General features: G+C 40.2%; 1 protein-coding gene across 6 annotated transcripts; it reads right to left on the bottom strand.

Annotated features, from left to right (window-relative positions):
• On the bottom strand, positions 1-27,986 carry KLF3 (KLF transcription factor 3). Of its 6 annotated transcripts, XM_056489603.1 has the most exons (8): positions 26,658-26,939; positions 26,494-26,520; positions 23,320-23,358; positions 16,536-16,632; positions 10,609-11,104; positions 9,591-9,741; positions 5,153-5,313; positions 1-3,999 (listed from the first exon to the last, which is right to left on the bottom strand). In XM_056489603.1, the coding sequence occupies exons 4-8, from the start codon at positions 16,590-16,592 to the stop codon at positions 3,818-3,820; spliced, it is 1,047 nt and encodes a 348-aa protein (XP_056345578.1). In that variant the 5' UTR covers positions 16,593-16,632; positions 23,320-23,358; positions 26,494-26,520; positions 26,658-26,939; the 3' UTR covers positions 1-3,817. The 6 variants fall into 6 exon arrangements, with proteins under 6 accessions (XP_056345578.1, XP_056345575.1, XP_056345576.1 ...); XM_056489600.1 differs by lacking the exons at positions 26,494-26,520; positions 26,658-26,939 and adding an exon at positions 27,370-27,986; XM_056489601.1 differs by lacking the exons at positions 26,494-26,520; positions 26,658-26,939 and adding an exon at positions 27,370-27,986 and having other exon boundaries at positions 16,536-16,635.

Consider the following 27,986-nt stretch of genomic DNA (forward strand, 5'->3'; position numbering starts at 1 on the left):
GACAACATTCTGAGTGTTTTATTAACAAGTATAATACATATGCACTATACTAAATATACTAAATATACTAAATAATATACTAAATATAGTATGAGGACTGTACAGTACAAATTTATTTTCACAGTTTTGACATGACAAAATGTCATTACTGAATTCCCATTGGACTACCAAAGTAGAAACAGTGAAAGTACATTAAACATTCACATCTTTAGTAAGAAAAGATTACCAAAATGTCTCCATATTTGCATGTTATAGTAATGCATGCTAGAAAACTTTAATTAGCCATTTTGTCTTATTAGCTTATAAAATATATTACATTTTATTTTAAAAATTCTGCATAGTTTATAGAAGTATTAAAGTAAATAAAAATCCTTGCTATACTTGCAGGTGAGAGATGCTAAGCAAAAAGATTATTTTGACCCTCTAAAGTACATTAAGTGCTAATATCTGTAAAATAGAATGAAAACTGGTGTAGCCCTCTTAAGACATGTAAAAATCCTTTGTAAATTTTTTTAGAAAGGATTTGTACTTATCTGTATGTTGCTAACCTTGACAGAGACAACATAATTGAACAAGATGTGGCATTAGAAATATGACTGCAGAGTTCCATGTATATATTTAAATAAACCCCGAACGTGAATACCTACTTAGTTTCTTGCAACTGTATTAGAAACTAGTAATTTATTATAACCAAATGGCTTAAACAGGCACATTTTAGTAAAACAGTATTACTTGTTATACACTGCACAGTGCAATGCTGTTAGGGAGGAAGGTTGGGGGGGTTTAAACATACTCATTCTCCAGGATTAGGATTTTCTATCTAAACTGGCTTTTCTTTAGGGCATAGATGGAATGACTGGTTTTGGAAAATATTTGAGTATATTTAAAGATTGCAAGGTATCCCTCAAATCAAAGTTTGCTAAAATGAACCAATGAGCTGGTTAAGATGTAAATTCACATTCAGCTAAAAGTGCATTTCTTTGTGACCTTTTAGACATCCCACAAAGACACCACAGACATAAGTGAAAAATCCTATAAGGAAGGCATTATCATGTAGTAATCTCAAATACTTGTATTTAATATTTATATTTATGTTGTCCTAATTCACAAGACATATGGATGAAATTTGAAAGTTCTGCCCAATCTCCACTGTATTTGAACCCATAATTAGCATAAATACTTTCAGTAAAAAGGTACCTAAGCTAATGAATTAACATAGCAAATAACCTAGACTAAATTATCTGAAGTAACTCTTAGTTACAAAGAAGTTCTGCTTTTAGGGTACTGATTTTATAAGTATTAAAAAACATAATCATGAAGACATTTTATGTAAGCCTCAAAAGAGAAAGCGAGCATTAGAAAGAAACGTTCCTTAAACATCCTGAATTTTCTAAATTTGCATTTTTAAGGTAAAAATGGGACCAATTGCCATTAAGGTGCTTATTTTTATAGTATCTGTTTTTCCCCCTCTACAACAGAACAGAGAATTGTTTTCATCCCAGGGTATAAATGTCTGTAGACTTTTGCCACAGGGTTCCTTCCACACAGCCTCTCAGCCAGTGACGCGTCCAGATTTACAAAATTGCGATTAAAACCTAGAGCCAATTCTGCTACCACTGACAAAAAAAAAATATAAAACAGAGGTCCACATTCTGCTCATTAATACCAGTCTCTTTCCTACAAGTTTCTCAATGTCACTAACAATGTGGTCTACCAGGAAAGAAATAAGATGGATTCATGTGCCAGGTGTTTCAGCACCACAGGTGAGCAGATGAGGGAGAGCTACAAGACACGAGACATAGCCCTGCTGAGGTGGTGGGGATGTATGGAGCTGGAACAGAACAACTGCTGTCAGACCACTTTCTACAGTAAATACAGACCTCTCCTTCTCTAATTCCACAGTCATGTGGATGTCAGAACAGCTGGTAAAGTCCTATCACCAACTAAAGGCTCTTTGCACTCACACTCTTGCATCTCCAAGATTATTTTGCATTGGGTTTCACTGGATATAGAAGGACAGCCTACCTGCTTCACAAGCTCAAACATACCCACCTGCAGATGGACACTCCACCTGTCTCCTGCAGAGCTCTATGAAACTCTTCCTCCCCTCACACCTCCATTGTTCACTGGGTTTTTCCAAAAAAAGGAAAGCCGACTTCATTATATTGTTTAACGTACAGGGAATGGTGGTCACCTTACATAGGGCAAGGAAGGAAAATGCTTGTGTGTTAGTGTAGAGAAATACATCCTATTTCCTTGCAGTGCCACAAAGTCTGCCAGCTAATACAGAAACCTTCCTTTCAGAGGGCTCCCAGACAGGAACATTTCTAGGGGCAACTGCAGATTGCTTGAATTCAATTGATTTTACCTATGAAGTTCTGTTTGCTAATAGGCACGGTTTTAATGCAATAGACATGTCCACAGGGAAGCAGCTGTACCTACCATCAAGACACTACCAGAGTCACAGATCAGGGTTAGGACCTGGATGATATGCTTTTATCCAAAACAGATACATGATTCAATTTATCATCAGAAGTACTTCATATGATGCCATCTTCTCATAAAAATGTTGTAGATCAATAGTTCTAAATACTGCAGTGTATTACAGTGGTACTCACAATAGAGTTCAGAGCATTTTTGACTTAGTGATTGCTATTTTCCAAAGTACAGCAAGAAAAAAAGGATTATTTAGAAGAAATGCAGGGGCATGACTGCAGTGGGATAATCTATATCCCTGAAATGAGGTGCAGCAGGTTTCCATGTCAAATCACAGGAGAGTACCATAGAATAACATAATCATAGAATACGCTGAGTTGGAAGGGACCCATCAGGATCATAGAATCCAACTCATGGCCCAGCATAGGACATCCCAAAAATCACACCATATGCCTGAGAGTATTGTCCAGACGTTTAACTCAGGCTTGGTGCTGTGACCACTTCCCTGGGAAGCATGTTCCAGTGCCCAACCACCCTCTGGGTGAAAAACTGCTTGATGGTAAACCCCTGACTCAGCTTCCAACTGTTTCCTCAACTGTGTGCATTCCATCCATACACTTGCACAGAAACCAGACATACAGAGTCACACAAAGTCTTCCTTTAACAAATGCACTGGGGCATTATGCAATTAAAACAAGGATATATACTACACTGTAACACAGATGACAGATGACATTGGTTTAGATGCACAGTATTATGTACGGGCCAATTCCTGCCCATTTTTCTTCTTGACTGGGGTAAATGATACTATGACTCAATCTTTCTGTAAAGTAATTATACTGTTTAGATTTATTTCCTCAGCATTACTCACTGGAGATTTCTAAATCAGGTGTCTTTCTAAAACTGTTGTATTAACCACATTGCAGAAATCAACACAGCTGGGAGAGTCCATTCATTGCATTGTTGAGCATAAAATGACAGTGTACCCCTTACAGGGCACATAAATAATAGTCTCTGGCAAGGACTAGCATTTTGGATATCCAATAACATTTACTATTTTATCAGTATATGATGGGTTGATTATACGAAGAAACCAACAAAAGCTGTTAGTTTAAAAATTCCCTTATTCACAAATGAAATACAATAAACATACTGAATGCAGAAAGGGTTTGCTTAGCATCCCCAGGAGAAAAAAAAGAAGTGTTCACATTCTTTAGGTCTGACCCGTGGCAAGGACATAGAAGGGTTAGATAACACCTGTTACTGACCATATGTAAGCTTTTAATGGTATAAACTCAGAGATCCAGACCAGCTGAATCCAAATTAAAATGCATGTGTAAAAAACAAAAGAAGTGTGACAGGAGTCAGGGACAGAAGACATTCAGACTAGCATGTGGCGCTTCCTGTGCAGAGCGAGATGGTCGGAACGTGAAAAGCTGCGGTCACAGTCTGGACACTGGAAGGGTTTGATTCCTGTGTGCTTGCGGAAATGCCGCGTTAGTTCATCGGAACGAGCAAACTTCCACGTGCAGCCCTCCCAAGTGCATTTGTACGGCTTTTCTCCTGGAAAAGGAAACACAGAAGTCAGGATTTAAGACATGAACACATCACAGAAGTTCACACAAAAATCTGACAAATTTATTCTATTGCCTTGCCAAATTTCAGCATGTACTTCAATGTTTACTCAAAAAGCCTCCAAACAGCTCAAAGCTGACGGGTACTCTGTGCTAGAAACTGTGTAGTCAAAGTTAACTGACCAACAATTGTTACCTGCCACAACTTATTTTTTTATTGTCTCTCTTTTCCTCCCTCTGCCATGCTAACACTTGTTTTGTCTTATGAAGCCCAGAAGCATGAAGGTTTAAGCATTTGTTCAAATCTTTTCAAAACAGGGATCTCATTTTCTAGATTTTGGGGGGGAAGGACTGTGCTTCCATAAAGAACAACAGGTAGAAATCTTGTGATTTCTTGAAATTTAATGTACTGTAAATAACTGGCATCACTGTCACAAGTACTACAACTTAAACTCTCTCTCTGTCATTACTAATACGTTGTCCTCCTCCTTTAACACCACTGTACTGCCCAACAGGTAAAGGGCTGGCTTGATGCACAACAGAAATGAACTGGGCTTTATTTTTCCTAAAAGAGATATCTTTGTAAAAACCTTGGATGTGTATATATTCATTCAACATGCCAAGATGAACATTTCAGTGGAGAACAGAGATGGGGATGTTTACTGCAACACTCATTCAGATAAAAAGCACCATTGCACCAGTGGTTAGCATCTCCACAGGTGTGTTTGCATTTGGCATATAGTCCAGACTTCTGCAAATGGACTACTCCCATGGAAATCAGTCAAATTTAACAGTGATGTCATAGGTGAGCCAGTGCAATTTGAACTGATTTGGTGTTAATGGGGTGTGCAGATTGAGTAAACTGCAAGCAAGTGGACAAAATGAGTGAAGAGCCAGTGAATGCAAAACACATCAGCATGCACTGTGAACCCGTTCTGGCTTACAGTCTCTTGCTGTAGGTTTTTCCTACTATGTCCTCTGCCTTTTGCTCAGCCTATAATTATTTTCACAACAATGCCAGATTTACCTTCTGTCATTTTGTTATTTACACCGGTGGTCGCCTGGCCATTAGCAGAAATTACAAGCTTAGCCTACTATTTTATCATAGACTTGATGAAAGAGAAGCATAGCTATGCTCAAACCTGTATGGGTTCTTCGGTGAGCTTTCAGGTGGGAGCTTTTAGTGTAGACTTTGTTGCAGCCTTCATAATCACATCGGTGTATTCTGCGTTTTCTTTGTGTGTCTGGAGATTCCACAGGTAAAGGTCTCTTTCCTGGCTGAACTATAACTGAAGGGTGATTCCTGCAAAGTCAAATTAATGTTAAAAATAAAAACCATTTAGCACAGCAAACCTCAGCTAATATGATTCATAACAGAGCCTTTTATTCACTACCACTCTGTCTCTTGGCAGAAAAAAAAACATTACGTGCATGTCGAAAAATTCAACAGGGTTTAGCAAATTTTGTGCATTTTACCAGTAATATTTTTAAATGTTTACTCACTTTGTGGCATGAGGTGGCAATTTTTACTACTTCCTAGCTCATTTTTAAAAATTAGAGAGGAAAAACCCCCCACAACTTTGTGTTTTTCAGTCAAACCCAGATTTCTTAAACCCTGAGTGAACTTTCCTTGTACTTGGTCACTATTTTTTCCTTTAAAATACAACTAATTTGATTGTAATTGGAAACAGCTAGTCCATATTATTAAAGAAATTGCATCTTTAGGGTTTCAAAGCAGAACTCAATCTTTATTGTTCCAGCCACTCCTTTAGAATGTAATTAAGAATTTCCTGTTTGGTGGTGGCAGCAGGGTGCGGCCTCCTTGTACCACTGACGTCAATTCCTAAAAGTAGAGCTTAGCCTGTGTGGCACACCCACAGGATGTCTGAAGTTGTCCCTCCACCTTCATAAACATAATTTTTCACTTTAGAAGCCCACAGGTACAGTGCAGGTAAGACATACACAAAGTACACATGGACTCCTGCCATAAACAAATGCATAAATGTTCATGGGTGTGAAAACACACAAGCTTCTTAAAAGGTGTCTTTGACTGCTGAATGACACCCCTGCTGTAGAATTGGGGACAACCTTGATTCTTTCTTCCACATCAGTTTTACAAAATATATGTCTGTCAAACAGTTATGTGTAGAGGGTAACATGCAGATATTAGCATTCCTTTTTGCAAAATCAGCTCTTCCATGCAACAGAATGGAGGTTTCTAGAACTCCCATCTTTTCTAAGTTAATGTATTTCACATGTTTTTAGCAATCAACTGGTTTTGTAACACTACTTACTCCCAGTTCCTTTAGGGCCTAATTTTCAGAAACACTGAATTCCTACTTCTCTCAGCAAAATAAAGGGCATGTGCTAAAGACAGAAAATCATGTGCATGGCTTAAGAATCAAAGATTTCTCTGTGACCCCACAGCAGCCCGATGGGGATTATCCATGTGGGAAAAGTTGAATTCTGTTATTGATTCTTTTCTTAAGAGTTAGAAGCTGGAAACTGGGAGCCAAATTGTATTTCATGGGTGGTTCTGTGACTGTTGAGTGATGTACTCTTCAAGCACACATTAAATCTAGCTAAAAATACTATAATGGCAGGAAACCCCAGATGGTGATGTTAGACAGAGACGTACACACTCTTAAATAAGAAGGCAGGCTTCTAGCTTCCAAAGAAACAGCTCTCTAAATCAATGCTCAGTTTTAATGCAGTTGCATAGCAGTCTTTATGGAAAAGCTCTGGCTTAGGACAGCACACGGACTTGGTTTAAATTATTACGTGTGGAACCTAGTCCTGGACATGGTAACATGGAAAAGGGAGAAAACCAGTATTTGCCATATACCATTTGTGGTTTAGATTTTCAATCTACAAATGTCTGGAAAAAGCACTGAGAATGTCTCCTTTTCCCCTTTTGGGAGAGGACGCTGGCAAGTCAACAGAATGTTATCAATAATCAGATAGGGTGTGGCAGTTTTAAAAAATTGTTAGGGTGGTGTCAAATTTAGAGGTAAATATTAAGTAAGTGACAATAATAAAAGAACAGCCCTAATTATTTCATCTCCTCTTCTATAACCAGATGTAAGTTCATGTAAGTCTACCCATTTGTCACTCCTCAACAGATGAGAGTATCTTCCAAAACTTATATTAAAATTTCAACAACTTTTTCCTTCTTTACCACAGACCACACTATGTTGACAGCATGAGTTAAGACTTTTAAAGTTGCATGAAAATATATTAATGAGGCTCCTTATATTTGGCCAGAGATTATTATTACCTCAAGTTTGATTTCTGCACATCGATTATTAGACATGCTAGAAAGTCCAGCCATCCCTACAGAAATGCTACCAACGTTACTTATATAAATATACAAATAGATAGATAGATATAGGTATCCAGATATAGATAGATAGACTGTCAAAAGCTAACACTAAAGCAAAATAAGTGACTTAAAAGTCTTAAATTAAGTCACTTCAGTGAGACTAAAGGTTTCCTATGCCCCTTTAATGTAGCTTAGGTATCTGAATAGTACACTCTGGGCAGTTGGAACCAATGAAAAGTGATGAAAACTTCAATGCCTAACTATAGCTATAAAGCTACGAGACAACATTTTTTAAAATAAAGGTTTAAGTATCTATATTGTTACTTGTGTGAGTTGTCTATATTTTCTTTAACGTTAACCAATACAATTTATAAACTTGTTTTGGATACAGCACAGCTACTGAGCAATTTAAGCTGTTACAATGCAAGGACAGAATCTCCATGAAAGTAACAATCTGCATGGGCAAGCAGAGGAGATGCTTTGGAAACATGGACATATAAATGTTTCTGTAACAAAGCTACCTACACATTATACCAAATTTTATATTTTTTGCTCAGTGGATGGGTTTCCTGGGGAAACTAGACCCATTGGGAAATAAATAATGCAAATCACTAGTGCAGGTGACAAGTCTGCAGAAGTCTCAGCCCTAGAGGAAGGGTGTGGTACCAGCCAGGAACAGCACTTACTGGTTTGCTCTTGTTAAAGAGACTTAACAAAAACAAGAAATAAACTGAATCATTTGATAGTCCTGACCTAGCAGTAGTTAGTTCCAGGTACATAAAGACTTGATTCCTTTGTGTGGTAGGTCCATTATAGAAGGTAAGCTACCAACTAGTACACATGCACGTTTACTATTTTATGTTCATTACAATAAAATGTATAAGGCAACTTAAAAGAAACACCATATAGTTTATAAAAGCTAGCTGGCAACTAATTGCAAAGAGCCTGCAGTCTGGGAGCTGCATCCAGACTGTTTGAAGACAAGAAGGGGTGCCCACAAAAGGCTGTAGTGGAATGTAGCCAGCCCTGGTGCTGTGGTGTGCTTCTGAACCCAAAGGCCATGAGCAGGAGGAAGAGGCAGCATTCTGGAGGAAATACAGGAGACCACCCGCCCAACCTAAGCTTTTCTTTGTCTCTCTGAACCATACTCATACTGGGGTTTGAGTGTCTGGCTTGAAGCTCTCTTTCCCTCTTTCCTCACCCTGAGGTGAGGTCAAACACAACCACCTCAAGGGTGACAGTGAGCAAGAGGGAAATGCTGGATTCTGAGGTTCTGTGCTGTGAGCCCTTCTCAGCTTCCAACTTCAGCTCCTGCCACAGCCACACTGGCAGCCTGCCTGCCTACCCAGAGCTCTGCCTGCTGAGGGATGAGCCAGGCTCTGGGTCATTCCACGGTTTTAGTAAGTTGACAGGATTTTCCCAAGGAAAACAGGAAATGGAAGGGTGCCCATGGCTCCACAGATACTTTCTTGAGAACCTTTTAATGTTTTCAATTAAAAGGTTTATGCCCCAGACCTAATTTCTTCTTCCAGCCCTTATCCTTTCTTCTGCAAACAGCACTGTTTTAAAACACATTAGATCTGTGATCCAGTTCAAGCAGTGGCCCCAGAAACAGCTATACCAGCACAATGAGTTAATACTTGGATGGAAAGAAGTTGCTGTGAGGGAAGAAAGCTTCAGAAACTACTTGACCTGCCAAAAAAATCACCCACAGAACAAGGCCTCAGGTAAAAATGCAATTTCACTGGATATACACAGAACTTGTAAGCCTGAAGAGGTTCTTCCCACCAAGCAAGGAAAATTTTTGAAAAGACAGAGGTTCTCCAAGACGAAAAATCACAACAATCATTTTAAAGAAAGGTATTTTATGAATACCTTTCTTTATGAATACATGAATAGAGATACCAATATGAACTGTCTTTTAAGTTTCTTTCAATTTTGCTGCTGGTTTTATGTAAATAGGTTATCACTGGCTTATCGGGAGTCCCACTTTCAGTAACTTGTGGAATTAGGACCTATCATCACTTTAGAAATGCATTATATAAATGGCAGATCTATTGCAATGTATAAATATGTATCAACTCCTATACTGCTGAAGAAGTGGGAAAAGAAATCACATTTCACAGTGACAGTGGTGAGAAGGATACAGGAAGCATAAAGCATAGCAACAATCCTTCCCATTCCTCAGAACTGGTAGCTGCTGTAGTGAACTGCTTTCCATTCCTCTGCTGATCTTGGGACTACTGTTAGCTACTTACTCTTGCAACATTACTTGCTGAGGAGACAATGAGGTCATCACTGGGGGTGACATTTGTTCAGGATAGAAGTCAGTTTTCGATGGTTCACTCCCTGGCTCTGCTTTGATTGTTTTCTTCAGGGTGGGCTTCTCATAAGACTCAATGACAGGCACTGTAGGGGAGAGGGTAGGAGAAGGAAGGCAACACATGAAAAATTACGAAGAGTTACAGAAATAAATAATATACGTAAAGATCTATAGTTAAAACAAATCCATCATTTACTGTGACAATTTATACTAAATACAAAATCTTTCAGTTTTAGTTATCTCCTAATAAACTTTGATTCAAAACATTTCTATTCATTTTCATCAGTCTGACATTATTATCAGTCCACATCTCAATAGATCTATACACAAGAGCACTGATCTAAACAAGAGCATTGGAACTAGTGAAGGGTATGGAGAACGAATGTTGTGAGGAGCAGCTGAGGGAGCTGAGACTGTTTATCCTGGAGAAAAGGAGGCTCAGAGGAGACCTTATCACTCTCTACAGCTGCCTGAAAGTAGTAGCCATGTGGCCGTTGGTCTCTTCTCCCAGACAACTAGAGACAGTACTAAAGGAAGTGGCTTCAAGGTGCACCAGGGGAGGTTTAGTTTGGACACTAGGTAGAATTTCTTTCCAGAAAGAGTGATGAGACATTGGAATGGGCTTCCCAGGGTAGTGGTAGAGTCACTGTCCCTGGAGGTGTTCAAGGAAAGGCTGGATGTGGCACTCATGGTCTGGTTGACAAGGTGGTGTTGGGTCACAGGCTGGACTCAGTGATCTCAGAGTCTTTTCAACCTAATTGATTCTGTGATCCTATGACCTTGGTAAGTCTGGTAAAATATTTACACAACAAATTCTATGCCTGTTTATTTTGGATGAACAGGAATTATGTTCCACTTCCTAAAACACAAACAACTCAGAAAAGAACTGCTTGGATATTTGTCTTATTTTGCTGGAATGAGACAGCATAAAAAGGAATTCTGACAACACCAACCTTGCATGCTACTTGGAGTTTCCATCTCATCTGGAAGAACTGTGGACACCATGATGGGCTGCTGGAGATGGGGAGCATACATGAAAGGAACTGGCTGGACCACAACAGGCTGGATAACCGGGAGTATCCCAGGGCTTCTCAGTCCGTGGCGTGAAAGAGCAGCAGCCATGACAGGCGGGATTGTTATTGGCATAGAAAGAGGCTGTACTCCTGGGGGTGATGGTGTGAATTTACTCAGAGGTGAGCTGGGTGAGGACAGAGTCAATCCAGGTGAACTTCTCCTGTGCACAGTCTGAAATTTTAGTGGGGAGGGAGAACTTCCAGTTGAAGGTGGTGAGCTCCGTTTATTTACCGTAAGGTCTACTGGCTCCATCTGGATTCCATTTGATAGTCCTTCAGGGTTTGAGTAGAATTTATTGTGCAACATACTTGGTGCAGAATAAATGACGCCGTATTTGTTTGGCTTCATTTGGTCCATGTAATTGGATGGGTATGACTGTCAGAAGGAGTGGAAAAGAAATACAAAAAATCAAATAATAAATTAACACATACACACAGCTACTGCTGAAAAAGAAAGGCAGCCAATAAAACAGGCAAAATGAAAAAGTGTCAAGAAAGCATTATAATGTACTTTCGAAATAACAGTGAATTAAATAAAGCCTCAGATTCCACACACAGGAAGTCAATCAAGTTCTGATTCACTAACTGTCTCAGAAGCAATGTAAAACAGATCATGAAAAAAATCTTCAAGGCTTATTCAACTATTTTTCTCCCTTTAAAATTCCCTCTCATATATTAATCTGTAAATTTCTTAACTGACCTGGGAGACACATCTCCTATGCCAAGCATATAACTATATATTGAGGATCATCAGTTCTGGCAAGAGGGGAGTTCAGTTGGGCTTAGAATTACAAGCAATGGGTCCCAATCAACTGCTAAAGCAATTGAAAAACAATCATCACTAAGGAAACAAATTATGAATCTGAACTCTACAATCAATACAAAATACTCAGCTGAACTATGTAAGTAATGGGTGAGAAACTCATGTATGCAAAAGGTAAAATCTAAACCTTTCTAATTTTTAAGATATAAAGCAGCTAACTAGCCAGTCTAAAATGAGTACAAGGATAAACATTTGGTGAGTTGGAAAAATATTCCTTTTAGTGGTAGCAGTTCCCATTCTAACATAAACCCCAAAGCTAATCTTGACCTGTGATGATCTCCACAATTTAGTAATAATTTATATATATATATATATATATATATATGTATATATACACACACACATACATATGTATGTATGTATTATATAAGTAACACACACATATCTAGTGATTTTTGTAAACCAAGAAGTATTAACATTAACTTCATAGTGCAGTATTATTAAACAAACACACAGGCCAATATTGTACTTTAAAACTGTTGAAAACTGAGGTTGTTTATTAACAGCTAAGTCACAATGGAAACTGATATGATGCTTCAACACAGCAGTGAGATATGGAAAATGCAATCCACACAAATTTTTAGTCGTGTTGTCAACTTTTTTTTAAAATAAAATGCTACCTCTGGGTTTTAGGTAAATAAACTAATATTAAGAAACTAATTACTTCTTTGTTACCAAAAATATTTTTGATGAGTGGGACTAGAAAAATGTTCAAAATGGTATAAAGTGAAGCAGATCATTAAGTATAAAACTACTGTATTTTCATAAAATTATTTCCATAACTTTTCAATTATTCTTCTTCCTAGGGTGAATACTTCTGTCAATACATCTTCCTAGTTTCTGACCTCTGTCTTCCCTGTGAGGGAAATCTTAACTAGAGGTGTTTTTGCAAAATGACACAAATGTAATTTTCTTCTTTTCAGTTACTATTTGAAACACTGAGTTTGGAAAATATTAAATTTTCCTCCTGCATTCATAGCACTGTGATAAAACAACAAAGCTGAGTCACTCAATCCATAAAACATTCAAATAAAGCAGCACACACAGTGGTGATTAATCTTCAAACACTAAACATTACATTAAAATCTCTAAATGTTAGATATTCTCTTTATGACTATTCTTACAAATATCATCTATAGAAACATTCATCTTTGATGGCAATTGTTTTGTCAGAATTTTATTAAATGCCATTATTGCAAGAAGTGCTGTCTGTAGACTTGCCAGCACTGCTGAGCCAAGCAATGAAATTATTAGCATTCTAAGTGATGGAGACCACTAAATATTGACATAATTTAATATTTAACAGCATTTAGTAGCTATTAAATCTGATCAAATAACAGGTACAGCCAAAAAGATCAAAATTTTAACAGGTAAGAAACATTAAATACTTCTATTAAAATACTTCTGCTAAAACTCCTGATATTGCTTTACAGCGCAGAGTTCACCCAGCTTTAACAAACTGTAAACATTCCACCACCAAACATCAGTGCATTTACAGTGCTGCAGGTTTGTCAGGGATAATCACAATGTCATTGCCTATGAACTTTTCTTCCATTGCAAGAATGCTAAAAAGGAAAAAGCCTATGAAATTTAAACCTCCAGGATGCTTTTGGCCAAGGAGTCTATTAATGAACAATTATCCCTAGGTGTAAGCTTATCCAAAGAACACCCGGTGGGAATTTGAGGAATAACTGTCTGGATGCTCACATCGTTTATGTGCTCTCTGATGGGGGAGCGATGATGATGGTGATGGATTTTGGTGCACAACCTGCAAAATGGTAGAAATGCTGCTGGAGACTAGGCAAACTGGTCTCCTGAGACCATGGGCAGCTTCCAGGTATATCCCCCCTCCCCAGTAGGGTGGCCAGCAGAATACGCCCACAGCAGAGACTGGAACACCCACTTTTGGATGGGTAAGTAAAAATGCCAAGATTCAGTCACTTACAAAGGTAAAACCCTGAAGTAGTTCACAGGTGCTTTGCTTTTGCAGTTGTGCATTCTGCAAGGCCAAAGACATTTCTAGCTGACAATACTTATATATATATACATATATAAGACCTTTAGACCTCATTATATTATATACTGCATTGGCAATATTTAGATACTATATTATCAATAAATCTAATCATCATGACCCACATAATCAGTGTCATACTTCTTGTGCCTGACCAAGTTTTCTCTCTACTACTCTGTTACACAGAGAAAAACTGTTTATTACAATTCAAACAAAAAAGCAACTTGTTTCATCAAATGGTATTTGTCCAAATGTTTAAAAAGTCCTCACAGCAAATAGGTAGTGCTTTAGGTAGGACTCAGATGTCAGTAGTTCATTAAGAAGTTCATTAAGAACTATCATAATATATGTTCAATCATCCACTTCAATAAATGGCATGAGGTGTTGGTAGAGTGATGAAAGAGTGTGGGTACAAACTTCAGTCACCTGAGAAGTATAGTTAATCCTTTCAGCCACACACCCTGAAATACAGTGGTGTCAAAACCATTACTAGCTTCCTCCTTCCACTCCAACTACTGCAATGTTTTAAAGACAGATAGACTTTACACCTACAGTGTACATTCAGAGAGAAGAATGAGTTATTCCTAAGGGGCTTAATTTAATCTGGTGTCTAATGATTCTATCAGAATGGAAGACGCCATACAAATAATCCTGATTTTATACTTTTTATTTTATAGAGATACTGCTCTGCTTAGCATTTCTCAACATCACACTATCAGTTTCTCTCTCATTCCACCTCCTCAAAAGGTGGCCAAGAAAACTAACTCACTCAGTGGCTGCTATCCTTTCCTATGTTCTCTCCATATCACAATACCTCCCTTTAGAGGTGTCTCCTGAGCAGTTTCTGTTGTGGCACCAGAGCTCCAAGGAAGCCACAAGACCAAGAGGAGCTGGGGAGCTCAAGGGCTTAGGGCTAAGCAGCCTGTGTGTACAAGAAGCTGAAACATACATGGCCCTCACCCTGAGGGAAAACAAAGTAGCATCCAGTGATGGAAACTTCACTTAGAAACCATATTTTCCTCCAGACTTTCTGCTTCTTCTTTTCTGTCTTTTTTTTCCCTTATGCAATGGCAAAAGGTAAAAGAAAAACATACAGATGTGGGAAAATGCTCTGAATAGTCACTCTGACTGGTCAGAGTCATTACACTTACTTATAAGAAGACTCCAGAAGTTCAACATATAGAAGGCACCACATCACTAGGAGAAGGATATGGTATAGAATAACCAATGTTTGGAACTTCAGTCTTGAAATGCACTTGGCTCAGAAATACTCCCTTGTTCTTTCCCACTTCATCTGCTGGACTGGGAAAGACTGCTCACTCCTCTCCTGGTGAGCCTTTTGAGGGACTGACCTTGCCCATCTAGCAGAAACACACAACTGTTTGGGGCACTTGTGTGTTTGTGCAGAACCCCAAACCACTGCAGAACCTTCTTTGGGAGATGAAGGCAGATGTGCACAAAAGAAGGCCCAAAAGACAGCAATGACACTTCTTTTGTAAAACCAGCCTCTTTTCTGACTTCAATGGACACCATTAGATAATCTTAGATTATAGTAGATAATCACCACTAATCTTAATATAGTTACACAATAATAATTGTGATTAAAGTGACAGGCTGGCCAATAATGAAGTTCTTTCTTGACCCAAATATTGGAATTCGTCATACTTGTAACTTTCAGTGACAGTTATTTTTCTACCATTACTCTCCAGCAAATAAACCCCCACAAAAGTCAAACTGTAATTTCAAAATGCATATAAACTTAACTCCCAGAAGTATTATTAATGGCACTGAAGAAATCAGACTGCTTACAGACGCATTTAAATTTATGAAAATTATTTTTTATTTTAAACAAAACAGGAAACAAACTTTCCATTAAAAGATGTGATTCAGAGAACAAGTTTAATGCACTCTGAGTTATGCTCACTGACTTCACCCTTTTAATGGGTCAGCCTTTCTAGGGGTGTGGTTTCATGTTACACTTAATCTGTTATTGCAGGCTAGAAGCTGAAAGGGGAGGTCCTGTTCTGTCATCCTCCCCCCTCCCCTTACTCTAATACTGAGCAGCTGCACAGAATGAGTCAGATCAGCTTCCTGACCTGACCAAAAAATGAGTATTTTTGGTGGGTTAGCAATTCTGACCATTCAGTGAGCTGATCCAAAGGTTCCAAATCATTCTAGGACCACACAATTCTTCAGTCACACAAAGGAGACACAAAGCTGGTATGGAGGGAGCAAAGCCAAAACCTACCCTTTCAGCAGCAGCCTGTATCATCAATTCTCATTGTACTGCTCCAGCTACATGTCCCTGCTGCTGTTGCTTATCAGACTCTTCTTTGAGATGGCCCTATACTCTAAGTTAATGGAAAATTAACCCAATTTTAAAGAAGTGTCTCCTCTTCCCCTTTTTTCCCCCCACATTCCTTCTCCACTTCCCTAGTTCTCAGCTGTTCACTTGCTAAAGTAGTGCAACCAGTTTACCCAGCAAAAAGCCATTTTTGGTTTGGGTTTTTGCAGCATAAATTTTCTGTTATTTAGAGCAGAGCTAGACAGGGGCACCTGTTACCACAACCAAGAGAAAAACAAAAAGGCACAGCAAGAAGCTGTTCACTTAGTTCAAAGGTGTAACATTGAAACCACAGGCTATTACCACTTCACCAAGAAGTGTGACAACTTAATTTCAACCCACCTCCATCAGCAGCATGAGCTACAAAGATGATATTTACAGAGCTGTGGCTCAGGAATACATGGACACTCCCTCCTCTGAGAGGCAACTGGTAAGGTCATTTAAGGAAATAAATAAATAAATTACAGAAAGTTTTCCTAGAATGTGAACCTGATTGCACAAAGATCAAAATATAGCTTCACGTGCTTTCCTAATCTAGTCCAAAGCTTAATTACATCTCATTATGAATTTAAAGGTGAAAAAACTAAAGTGTCATTTTTAGGTCCAATATATTGGAAAAGTCTTACCACTGAAACAGGCTCCATGGCTTCTTGCTTGATAGGGACTGGGTCAAACATTAGCATCTTTTTTATTCACCTGTTCTGATGCCTCTGAGGTTCTGTCCTGCTGGGGAAAGACAAGGTGTTAGAAAGCCACAGGAAATACCCGAATCAACTTTCTGAATTGTGGAGAAACTACTATTTTGTTAGATTAATGTGAATATTTTTCCATTGCTAACACAGATTTTTATATCTTTGACTGAATTTATTGCAAGTTTGCTTCTTCTAAATTGCTATTGAAACAAAGGGACATTTGCTCACTTTAAGAGTCAAATTTAATTTTTGTTGTGCATGTCAGCACACCAAGACCACAGAATTTTCACTTTCATTAGCTGTCAAGTGTTTTAACAAATCACTGTTTAGACCAGACATTTCTCATCAGCATTACAACCTCAGAATAATCTTGTTTATACAAGTGAACTGATAGTGGAGAGGATCTCTCTTTCCTAAGAGTTCTTATAGAAACACTCAGTAGATCACATACAGTGACACTGATACCAAAGCAAAAAAAAAAAAGATTAAAATACAAGACTAGCTTGGACTACATTCAACATGCTACAATGACTTAAAAGAAAAAATGCATCAGTTATTACAACGTAATAGATTTACTGACAATTCAACAACTATTTGTGCTAACTGTGCAAAATAGAAGCACTAAAAAATCTGCTTGCATTCTGTGTAGCTTGAGGGTTTTTTTCCTACAGTGTTCAACCTTACTGGTCCAATCTCTAAATAAATGCCTGAAATAAAAGTATTTAGTGTAAAGCATGTCATAATTGTCATACATTTGCTATGGTCATCTTGGAAAGATACTGGGGAGGAAAGGAGATACCTCTTCTGAGTGAAGCCATAAGGGTACACAGAGAAACTAAGGGGAAGCAAAGGGAAGTTGCTCAATGAGACTTAGAAGCTGTCAAGCTGTTTATAAATCACTCGAGGTTATACATTACATGACTGATGTCAAAGGAGCAAGTTCTGACCGTGCACTGTATACTTCTCAGACCTGCCTGGAAGGTACGACCTCTTTTAAGATGCGAGGCCAAAATTAAATGACACAAATTAAATTTGGCCAGTAGATGGCACTGGAAAGAAGCAAATACAGCCAGACTCCACCATCTGCAACTCACCCCGCAGCACTCACGGCTCACCAACAGATTTGTAGCTGTGGCTGGGAAATTCTCCCAGAAATGCAAATGAACATTTACAGATGTACCTGCTCAAATTAAAACGATTCTAATAAGCTTACGCTAATGAACAATTTTGCAGTTAATATTTGTTTAACAAAATTTGTTAAGAGCTTCCAGAGAAAGATGGCATGAGTTGTTACAAGTCTACCATTTTATTCAGTCAAAGTTTAAAAGACTTCTGGAAATATATTACAACAGTGTGCACTTAGAATAATGGAAACAAACAAGTAGCAGAGTAAATTACAATATCTTCATAATTCACCTTGTAAAAGTTGAAGGCCTCACAAAAACAAATCACAAAACTGAAGTGAAATCAATTTCCAGTTTAAAGTTAGTATGAAGTTTTAGTTTGGGAGCAGTCGTGTAAGACAGCACTATTTGCTAAAAGTTGTGATAATTCTGTAAATACCTTAAGTATGTTTGTGAGAAGGTTATTAATTATACTATTTTCTTTGAATGATTATCATTCAGATAACTGTTATCTAATTATCTTTTTCAGGTTTCAACATGTCGCATAGCTAAAACTAACATTTCAGAATACTGACTTTCCAGAAATATATCCACATATCTATGCATCATTCATATTCTCACACATTCAACTGCATTGTGAAAACAGAAAAGTTGTACTTTTAGACATGAAAAAAAACCCAGTAAAGTGTAGCCACTCAGAGCTCCTACATAGGAATTTGGAACTAATTCCTTCCAGGTTTCCAGAAACTTTTGATTTTTAGCTTGTATGTGCATAGATAAAGTAACACACCAATTTGCACTTTAGTGAAGGAAGGAAGGAGAAAAGAAAGGAAAGAAATAGAAACAGAAATGGAAAAGAAAGGAAGGAAGGAAGGAAGGAAGGAAGGAAGGAAGGAAGGAAGGAAGGAAGGAAGGAAGGAAGGAAGGAAGGAAGGAAGGAAGGAAGGAAGGAAGGAAGGAAGGAAGGAAGGAGAGAAAGTTTGTTCTAAGTAAATGCAATGATGCTCATCCTTTCTATAATTTTTGTAATTCTAAAACTGTATTTTCTTCAGTTTAAGAATTACTCCTTTTCACCTTTTACTCCAAGGAAGTGTGTGAAAAGACACTTGATACCCATTTCACATGTCATGCTACACATTTCTGTGTTTCCTGAGATAGCTCTAAATCACTGTGCAGGAATTAAACTGACATAGACAACAGGAAGTGTACTACTCTGAACAAAAGTGAAAAGTAATTCTCAGTCTTTCCCAAGTGCAGTCATCTAAGAACAGCAGAGCAAAACTTTACTTTTATGTAAGTTTATTATGCTGCATTGGAGTATAGGATGTTATTCTTTATCATGTTACTCTTAAGCAAGTTTCTTTTCCCCATTTGATAGTGACTGGAAACCAATTTTCTAGAACAGGATATTAATTAATATGTAACACTTGGTCCTGTAGGACTGCTACAGAGTCAATATTAAGTCAGCTTTGGATCTGGTATTTAAAATTTAGCTCAAAATTACATTTTTTTAAGGCTGTAAATAAACTCACAAGAGTCCTCTTTGTATTTAAAAATAATTCTCCAAATTGATAGCTTGGAACACACTCATGAGCAAATATGTGCATGTATACTGACACACAAATAAAGCATGGTACTTCTACTAAGAAGTAGGTAGTTTTTCCCTGTATATTTGTAAAATCATGCCTATTAACCCAAAACTTCTCTGTCTTTCTCTCCTAATCATTTGAGAAGGGGGTAACAGTGAAGGGAAACAGTCTTGCCTGTTTCTATTACAGAGGAATGAAGAAACAGTTGGGTTCTACTTTACAGAGTGATTTCAGAATGCACTTGTTTGAAAGTCTGCAAATTGTTTAGTATATACAAATAATTTCTGGAAGATCAAAATACCCTCTCTCATTCCTGAGGTGCTCTGGAAAAACTGGTGAGGTGACAAAAATATATTCATGTTAAATGTATTAAAAAATAAGAACTTTTGTCTTTGACTTTATTAGGTGAGCTGTTTTGCATTGAAGGGTTTTCTCATGTGAGGTAAAAGAACTTTAAATGAATGTAATCTGAAACTAAATAATTAACTGCAATCCGGTAAGCAAACATTCCACCCTCTCTTTTTTTTGCTCTCCCTCTTTTTCTGCCACCCAGTTTTACTTTCTTGCCTCCTCCCATTCACTCCACCCTGTGGATCCCTGCCAAGTCAGTCCAACTTGTCCAAACAGGACACAGCTTTTGATAAGATTTTCCACACACCCTATACTTCAGAAAGTCGAATGAAGCAACTGGGTTTTGTATGCAAATAAGGACAGGTGCAAGGTAAAGTCCAGGCAAAGTTCCTCAGTATTCTCCTATCTGAAGTCCAGTGAAGACAGCAAGCCAGAAACACAAACTCTGTCCTTCTGATCCAGCATACAGCAAGGTATCCTTTCCAGAAGGGAAGTTCATCATCATTAGAGTTCATCGCCTTGTCAGGATTGAACACTTCTCAATATTAACTTCCTGACAGGTGTATGGTTTATTGTTTCAGAGACATAATTTAGATTAAATGAAAGCTTAAAAGTACTTAAACATGTATTTTGACAATAAGGGCTTGTATGGATTATCTACCCTGGATGAAAAGTGCAAAGTGGTTAAAAAATGCACTCAGATTACACATCTGCACTGCAGAGCAGCTGGAAAAGGGCAACCACGGTGCAGCTCCCAGCAGCCCTGCGCATCTACCTTCAAAGTCCACCAACTCTGCAGACCTGTTTTGAAAGGAAAGGGTGGGGTGGAGGGCCAGTTTTGACTGTGCACATCCAACAACAAAAGTTTATTATAATATAAAGCCTGTCCTCTCATTAAATACCTGGAAGAGCAGTCAGTGACTGACTTTTGTTGCAGACAGGGGGGTGGTGACCATACGTTCTGACCCTCTTCACTCTGAGAACACATAGGGCTTATTTCCTCAGTCTTTGTGCCTGGGGGAAGCAAGGGAATGCTGCCCCATGTACAGCAAGCCTTTGTCTAGAAGCTTCAAGGTATGATTGTTATTGTCAATATAATTACAGAATAATGTAATGATATCTGCTAAATTAGCACTGCATGAGTGCCCTCTGCAAGCAACTGCAGCTCTTGCAGCACTGTTTGAATCCAGCAGCAAATACTGTCATGTTGCAAAAGCTCTTCAGTCCAAGCACTTTGGGACTCAGACCTGTTGCTCTGAACCTGTGACTTCTGTGAACCTCAAGTCAAACTACCTCTGATACAAGGGAGAAGCAATAGTATCAGAAGATTCTCCACTGATGAAATCCAAAAGGGAAGGGAAGTGAGAACCCAGGTGACAAGTTGTCTTCAGTGGAACCTCCAAAGAGTTTGGGAGAGAGGAACCAGTTTCTGAGACAAACATTCCCTGTGGAAAGTACAAAAGCTGCTTTCCAGAGCTCCTAATGTGTTTGCACTTTACTGTACCAGTTGCTCATCAAGACCTGAGTCAGCAAAAAAGTGTTTCTAAAGTTCCATTAACTTTAATGGGAAGTAAGCAAGTGCTCAACTGCACTTGACCCCAAAATAGAAGCAGGCAAAGCTCTCCAGCTCAGCACAGCAGTCAGACTCAGCCAAAGCAACAAATGTCCAGACGTGGTGCTGTGGGAAGAGACCAGAGCAGCCAGACCATGAGGAACAGAGCAGGACAATCAGGAAGAACCAGCACACCAAGAAAATGTTCTACTGATCAATAGCTTTCTGTGTTTGTTTATTTGCTGGATTTCCACTGGATAAAAATAATCACTGTTGAAAAAGTTAGAATATTTTGTAAGAGAAAATGGCACCTAGGCAAAAATTTTCTCCTTAAAGTTTTATTGATAGGCATTAAGAAAACAAGCCTTTTTCTACAGAAAATTTCTACTGAAATCTAGTATTTAGTATTTCAAGCTATATTTGTTTCTTAGCAAAGACTTGAAAATCTTTTCCTCCTTTCAGGACTGCAAGGAGGCTGAAAAACTTGTGTTTTTGTACAGCTTGTGCATCATAACTTTGTTGATGTCACCTTGTTTGACCTAGAACTGCTTTGACAAGCAGCAGACTAATCAGTATTTCAATTAAATTTCTCATAATACTGTTGTAGGCTCTTGGAAGCCACGTGTCTGGAAATGGGTTTCTTGAATGTAAAAATCTTGGGAAAAAATGTTCTTGAAGTACTTGTTAAGAAAATATCCTCTGTACCAAGGAAAATTTGGCCCATGTAAACCCTGCTCAACCTTCAGTTCTATACTTACTGAACTTAAGAGGAGAAAGAAAAGCTCTTGAGGCACCTCCATTAGACAATATTCCCCCTTATCAGGGCAGACTGCTGTCTGGTTTCCTGTCTCAAGCTACTTCTTAGAAGGAGAAACAGTCTAGTAAGGATAAAAGATCAGACTTTTGAAAACAAATGAAGTATGTGGAATGGTATGATAATCTTTCCCTTCCAAACTGAACTTCGCTTTTCTTGTTGTGTTTTTCTTAAGGGGTTAATTTTTAAGATAATTTTAAAGGAGAAATATTAAACCTTCTAATTGTGAGGGGAAAATGACAGAAAATACTGTTCTCTTATGTGAAGGGTTCTGCTATTTCAGGAAACGTGAAAAAGAGATTCAACATTTTTATAGCATGAGAAGGAAGAAAGAAAATCTAATGCTAGAGAAAGGAAGTATACATTTATGAATACAGGCTAAATGACTGATTTGAACAAGAATCAGTCAAGAATCTGAATACAGGGAAAATGCTGATGAACTTCTATGAACCCATGGAGATGAAAAAACAAAAAACAACCACGGAAAAGAGGTGGACAGTGTAGTGGGTACAAATGTTACTGATCAAAGCAGCTTAGACTCTTTAAAAGTAGAAACTCTGTCATGTCTTCATGGATCAGGTTAGGTGGTTGGTAACACACACAGACTGCATGCTAGGCAGACCATGCGTTTGGTTGGAGGCTTTTTCCCTTCTGAGTAAGTTTACTATTTAAAACCTGTTGTAGCTTTGTATTTCCAATTGGCTGATCTACACTAACACTTCCTTCCCCTGGGAGATATCACCTACAGCTACAAAACCCTCAAAGGAAGCTTTGACATCAAGTGAATGCTTCACAGGGAAGAGTTAAATCTCTCCTAAAACCAGCTCTGCCAAACTTCATATTCTGGATTGGAAGCAACTACCCTCGGAATGAAAACACAAAGATTGAATGCTGACAGCATAAAAGAACTCCAAAAGACCTCCTGTTAGCAGTGTTAATTAATATTTACAAGTTGGTTTACAAAAATTATTATAATTTTAACCTCAGTTTCCTAGTTTGTAGAACTTCTGGCTACAAAAAGGTATGAACCACAAAATTTACTGCATTTATTATACAGCAGTTTCCAATATTAAACACAGTTAAATGCAACTCTTTTCCTCTGCCATTGAAAAAAAAGATTAACTGTTTGAAATCTTGGGCAAATTAAGAGTACAAGATAATATATTTAAATATGTAATCGTTTTCTAATGGGTAAACTCATCCATAGTGTTCTAAAATGAACAGAAAAAAACCAACAAAATAAAAACAACTGAGAGCAATACATTAAAATAATCAATAAACAACTTACCAAAATTGTGTAGCCAAATACTTCTTTTTATCTGGATTTCTGAACAGACAAAAAAGAGTTTGCTGTAAGTATGTGCATATAATCCAATAATTTTTTTCACATACAATTAAGCTCTGAAAGAAGTTTAAAGTGTGTAATTCAGATACTTCCTAAAGATACTTTTAGTGATCTCAAATAGCTAACTTGTAGCATCCAGAAGTGCAAGTGCAGGAACTAAAAGACTACTTTAAAAACAACTGGGAAAAAAAAAAGAGTAAAATGAAAGGGTGGAAGTATTTCTGTGTGTACAGAAACCATACATATTCCAGCCCATAAGGGACAGAGAAGAATAAATACTCCATCTTGCATTTTCATCCAGGGCACACTGAAGTGAATGCAAGTTTTTCTCTCAATTTCAATGAGCTTTGGCCTTGATCCTTTAGCTCTTCTTCTGTCAGATTCAAAGCAACAGAAAGATTTATGTTTTTCTCAATTTCCTCTCAATTTTTCACTATGTCTGCCTGCAACACGGTGAGGGGGAAACATAAATATAAAACCAGAAGTAAAACAATTACTTTTAAGCATTCAAGAATGCAAAATAAAGTGCAGGACAGCCCTACTTATTAATGCCAAAGAAAAGTTAGCAGTGCCTCATTTTCTGCATTACATCTGGAAGACAGTGAATCTTCTAGCCTGTATAAGGAGAAAATACCTACTTCTTTAGAGATTTGGAAATACAAAGTGCTTATAGTGAGCCATTCAGATTGAATAAGGGCTGCAGTCAAAACCCTGTCATAACTATGAGCCTACAGATGTGAACTTTCTTCTCACTTATACTCTTTATACATCAGTTCAACTCTGTGACTTTAATGGAGCTATTCCAGATCAGCTGATGAGCAAGTGAGAGCAGAAAACTGGCTCACAACTTTCTGGACACTTGAGTTCAAGTTTTCAGCGAACAGAGCTAAAAACTCTAGTTCACCCCCATAACTACATTGGAGTTGAGGGTGCACGTTAAAGGTTAACTTGGAACCTCGTTATGACATAACACAGGCATCTTAAGCAATCCTGAGTGTGTAGAGACATGATAACTCATCGGGTGGGGATTGGGAGTTGAGGGGCAGTGACAAGGGGCCTGGACGAGGCTACCGAACTGCCAGAAAACAGCCTGAAACAGGAAAGAGCACCACATATGCCACTTGGAATGTGTGACGCAAACCCCAGCCTTGAAACAAAGAACAGGAAACAGCTCTGCTGGCTGCACTGGGGAGAAAGCACAGAGAAACATTTAGGCGGCTCTCTCTGACCCTATATTCATGAGCAGCTGGAGTCTTTTAAAACAACAACAGTGGGTGGAGGTGTTTGTTCATTGGGTGTGAATGAAAACACTGTCCTTATGCAGGGACCTGCCCTATTTACAAACAGGCTCCCTTAACGTGAGGGAGCAGCAGATTTTAAGACACCACAGGTCAGGAGGATTCGCTGAAACCTTCCCGTAGAGCAGTTGGTTTATTACTGTATTTACAGAGTGCCGGTAGCTAAACAGAGCTCCGGCTTCATGACATCAAAGAGGCAGTGCCCAGCCTGGCAGTAAGCACCTTCCTCGCAGACACAGCTGGGGGATGAGACCATTGCAGGCAGGATTTTTAAAGCTTGGGGCTGCTCCTGGACAGTGGCTCACTCACGCTGAATACAGCTCCATAGCTGAGGACCAACGTCACCCAGTGCACCCAAGAATATTTTTCTAAGCCATCACATGCTTAGCCTTCCACATCCCTGTTTTCATATGCACTCAGACTTCATTTCAGAACCTGATTTCCCATGAATTTACTACTTTTATTTTTGAAGTACCCACATATAAAGCTGAATAAATGAAGTAAGCTGAAGCAGAGGAACAGCACAATTTGTCTAGATTTCGTGCAGTAGTGTAACTTCAACACTTGTTTGCCTTCAAAGCTGTGGTTTCAAATACTCTCTCTCCTCTTAGATACCTTGCATTATTTATATACCATGGGTGGGACATCTAATATGATCAAATGTGAGACTGTAAGAGCAAATTATGTGGATGAGTGCCACAGCAATACCAATGAATGCTGGGGGGTTCCAAGGTCGGAGTTTAATAATGAACACGGAATAAAAATTGGGTAGTACAGCATCTACACAGCAAGGCGTGGGTGTAGGTTTTATGCCAATAGTATCAGTTCCTTACTTCTTCATACTGAATAACTGCAAATATAGATAATTTGGTGACTGTATAACATCTCTATTATCACTGAGTCTTCAACTCATCTCACTCACACCTTTATTTATCTGAAGGCTGTTGCTTTTGGCTAAACAGGTGTTGACTAGGTCAAATGTTCACAGTACCTAAGGGCTCCCTTGCAGCTCTGCAACTTGGAGGAAATTTTTCTTGGATTCTCAGGGCAGGGAGAGATAATTTAGCATTCTTTCCTGTCCCACACCCCTTGTCATTACCCCCAGTCTCTCTTGTGATCTCTACCATAGCTATAATAGTGAGCACAGGTTAAAAAAAAAAATAAACAAAAAACCAGAAGTATTTGCCTGCTTGTGAAAAAAAGGCTACTCAAGTCAGTTCGGGTTTTTTATATTTTGATACTAGGGTTTTTTATGTTTTTGATATTTTGATACAATATGTTCTTAAAAATACAAGGTGAAAGCTAATTTGAAGTGTCTTCTGGGTCAGGTGGGATTATCAAATCCAGATGTAATTCCTCTCACACAAGTACCAGCTGCTCATGTGATTATCACGCTAGTATCTTAAAAGTATTTGATGGAAAAGTCACTAGTCAGCAGCCATGTAATTTTCTTTTCAATATGGGTAATGTATATTTATTAATATTAGTTTAAATGAAGTCTTCAAGTCTCCAGGGCTCTCCTATCAGCTTTTCCCAACAATTAAACCATCAGAGTCCAGTCCCACAAACAGTGACACTTCCTGAATTTTCAAAGGTGAGGAAGTGAATAAAACATATGCAGGTACAGTACCTGAATCAAAAGGGAAGTGCACAAAACAACTTTAATGTATTTTTTAATGTAACTCCTGAATGACCACTTAAGCTATTGTGAACTAGGTCTTTCTCCCAAGCTCCAGTTAGGTTCTGTGCTCTCCCAGCACAGGCTCGTGTTGCTGAGCCTTCCTTTGCCAGGGCTCCCCTAGCTGTGCCAGGCACTCACCTGACAGCGGTCCAAGGCAAGTAACTGCTATTCCCATTTCGGTTAAAAACAAAAAAATAAACAGAAATAAAAATTTAAAAAATAAAAAGCCAACACAAGGCATCTAGCAGAGGAAAGGTTATTTCTAACTCCACACGTCGCTGCTGTGCTGTCCCGCGTTTTACCTTCGCCTGCATGGCGGCCAAGCGGTGCTAAGGTGACGTGACAATTCGAGAGGCAGGCTTTTGGGAGCCGATTTCATCCTAGACTTCCCCAGGAGTTAAACGGGGGACATGGCGCTGGCCGATCCGCTCCGCGCTACGGCTGGGACACGAGCTCCTGCCCTGGCACCTATCCCGCCGCCCGCGGAGCCGAGCGAGCCCGCTCTGCCTTCAGCTCGGGCTGCTCTGGCGCTGCATCCCGCCCGGGATCCCATGGCACCTCGGTCTCTACCCCGAGAGGCGCCGGTGCCGCCCGGCGAGAGGCCGGGGGCCGCGGGCGGGAGAGCGGCCCCGAGGGGCGGGCGCCGCGGGCCCTCCCGCGGGGCACAGCCGGGGCAGGCCGCCGGGAAGGCGCCCCCCGAGCGGCCCCGCGGCCACACAGGTGCGCTGCCCGCCCGCCGGACAGCGGGGCCTCAGCCCCGGCTCCGCCGGCCGCGCCGCGAGTTCCCCAGGCTCCGCGGAGGGACCCCCGCGGCGAGCCCCGCTCCCCCTCCCGCAACTGCGGCCTGACGAGACCCGGCTCCCGCCACCCCGCCGTGCCTGCGGCTCCTGCGGCATCACCTCGCCGCCTCGGGCTGCGCGCTGCTCGCGGCGCCTGGAAACTTTCCTCCTCCGGCACCTCCATCCCGCAGCCGGCACGGCCCGGCCCCCGCATCGCCCCCGCCCTCACACTTACGCTCGGCAGGCGTGCGGAGCGAGCCGCGACTCCGTCGGCTCCCGCGGCGCCGGGGGTCGCGGTCGGTGGCGGGGCTGGGGGCGCTCCGGTGGGACCGAGGCGCGAGGCCGGCGTGTCCCGCGTCCCCGGGCTGAGGCGGCTCAGCGGTGTCTCCGGCTCTGTGTGCGAGGAGGAGCTGCCCGCTCCCGCCCTCCGCCCGCTCGCCTTCCCTCCGGGCTCCTGGCACCGGGCCGCGCTGTCACATGACGCCGGCGCCGCTCGCCCTGCCAGGCTCCCCGGGCCGGCGGGGTGAGTGGCGGTGGGAGGGTCACGGCAGGGAGCGCGGCCCGGCGGGTCCCCGCCCGCGGGGTGGAGGCTCCGCCGAGGGGCCGGAGCGAGTCACCGCTCACAAACAGCCGGGCACGCACCGACTGCGCGCCCGCCCTGCCTCCCGGGGGCAGACAGCCGCGTACAGACACTAATTATCCCCAGCAGCCCGGGGAGGAGAGGGGAGGGGAGCGGGGCCGCCCCACCGACAAACCTGCCCGTCCAGCTCCTCCTCCCCGCCCGTGTGTCAGGCAGAGGCGTGCACCTGGCACCGGCCCTGCGGCGCGGCGCACCCCTCCCTGCTCCCCTCC

The sequence above is a fragment of the Oenanthe melanoleuca genome, chromosome 4, assembly GCF_029582105.1.
Source record: "Oenanthe melanoleuca isolate GR-GAL-2019-014 chromosome 4, OMel1.0, whole genome shotgun sequence".
Lineage (NCBI taxonomy): Eukaryota > Metazoa > Chordata > Aves > Passeriformes > Muscicapidae > Oenanthe > Oenanthe melanoleuca.

What these genes read in the sequence shown, in the direction of transcription:
- KLF3 (XM_056489606.1), bottom strand. Translation starts at nt 16,592, where the DNA reads ATGCTAATGTTTGACCCAGTCCCTATCAAGCAAGAAGCCATGGAGCCT. An exon ending in AACTCCAAGTAGCATGCAAG is followed by an intron (nt 9,742 to 10,608) that starts GTTGGTGTTGTC and finishes TCTCCCCTACAG; the next exon opens with TGCCTGTCATTGAGTCTTAT. An exon ending in TCACCGAAGAACCCATACAG is followed by an intron (nt 4,000 to 5,152) that starts GTTTGAGCATAG and finishes TTCCTTTTCCAG; the next exon opens with GAGAAAAGCCGTACAAATGC.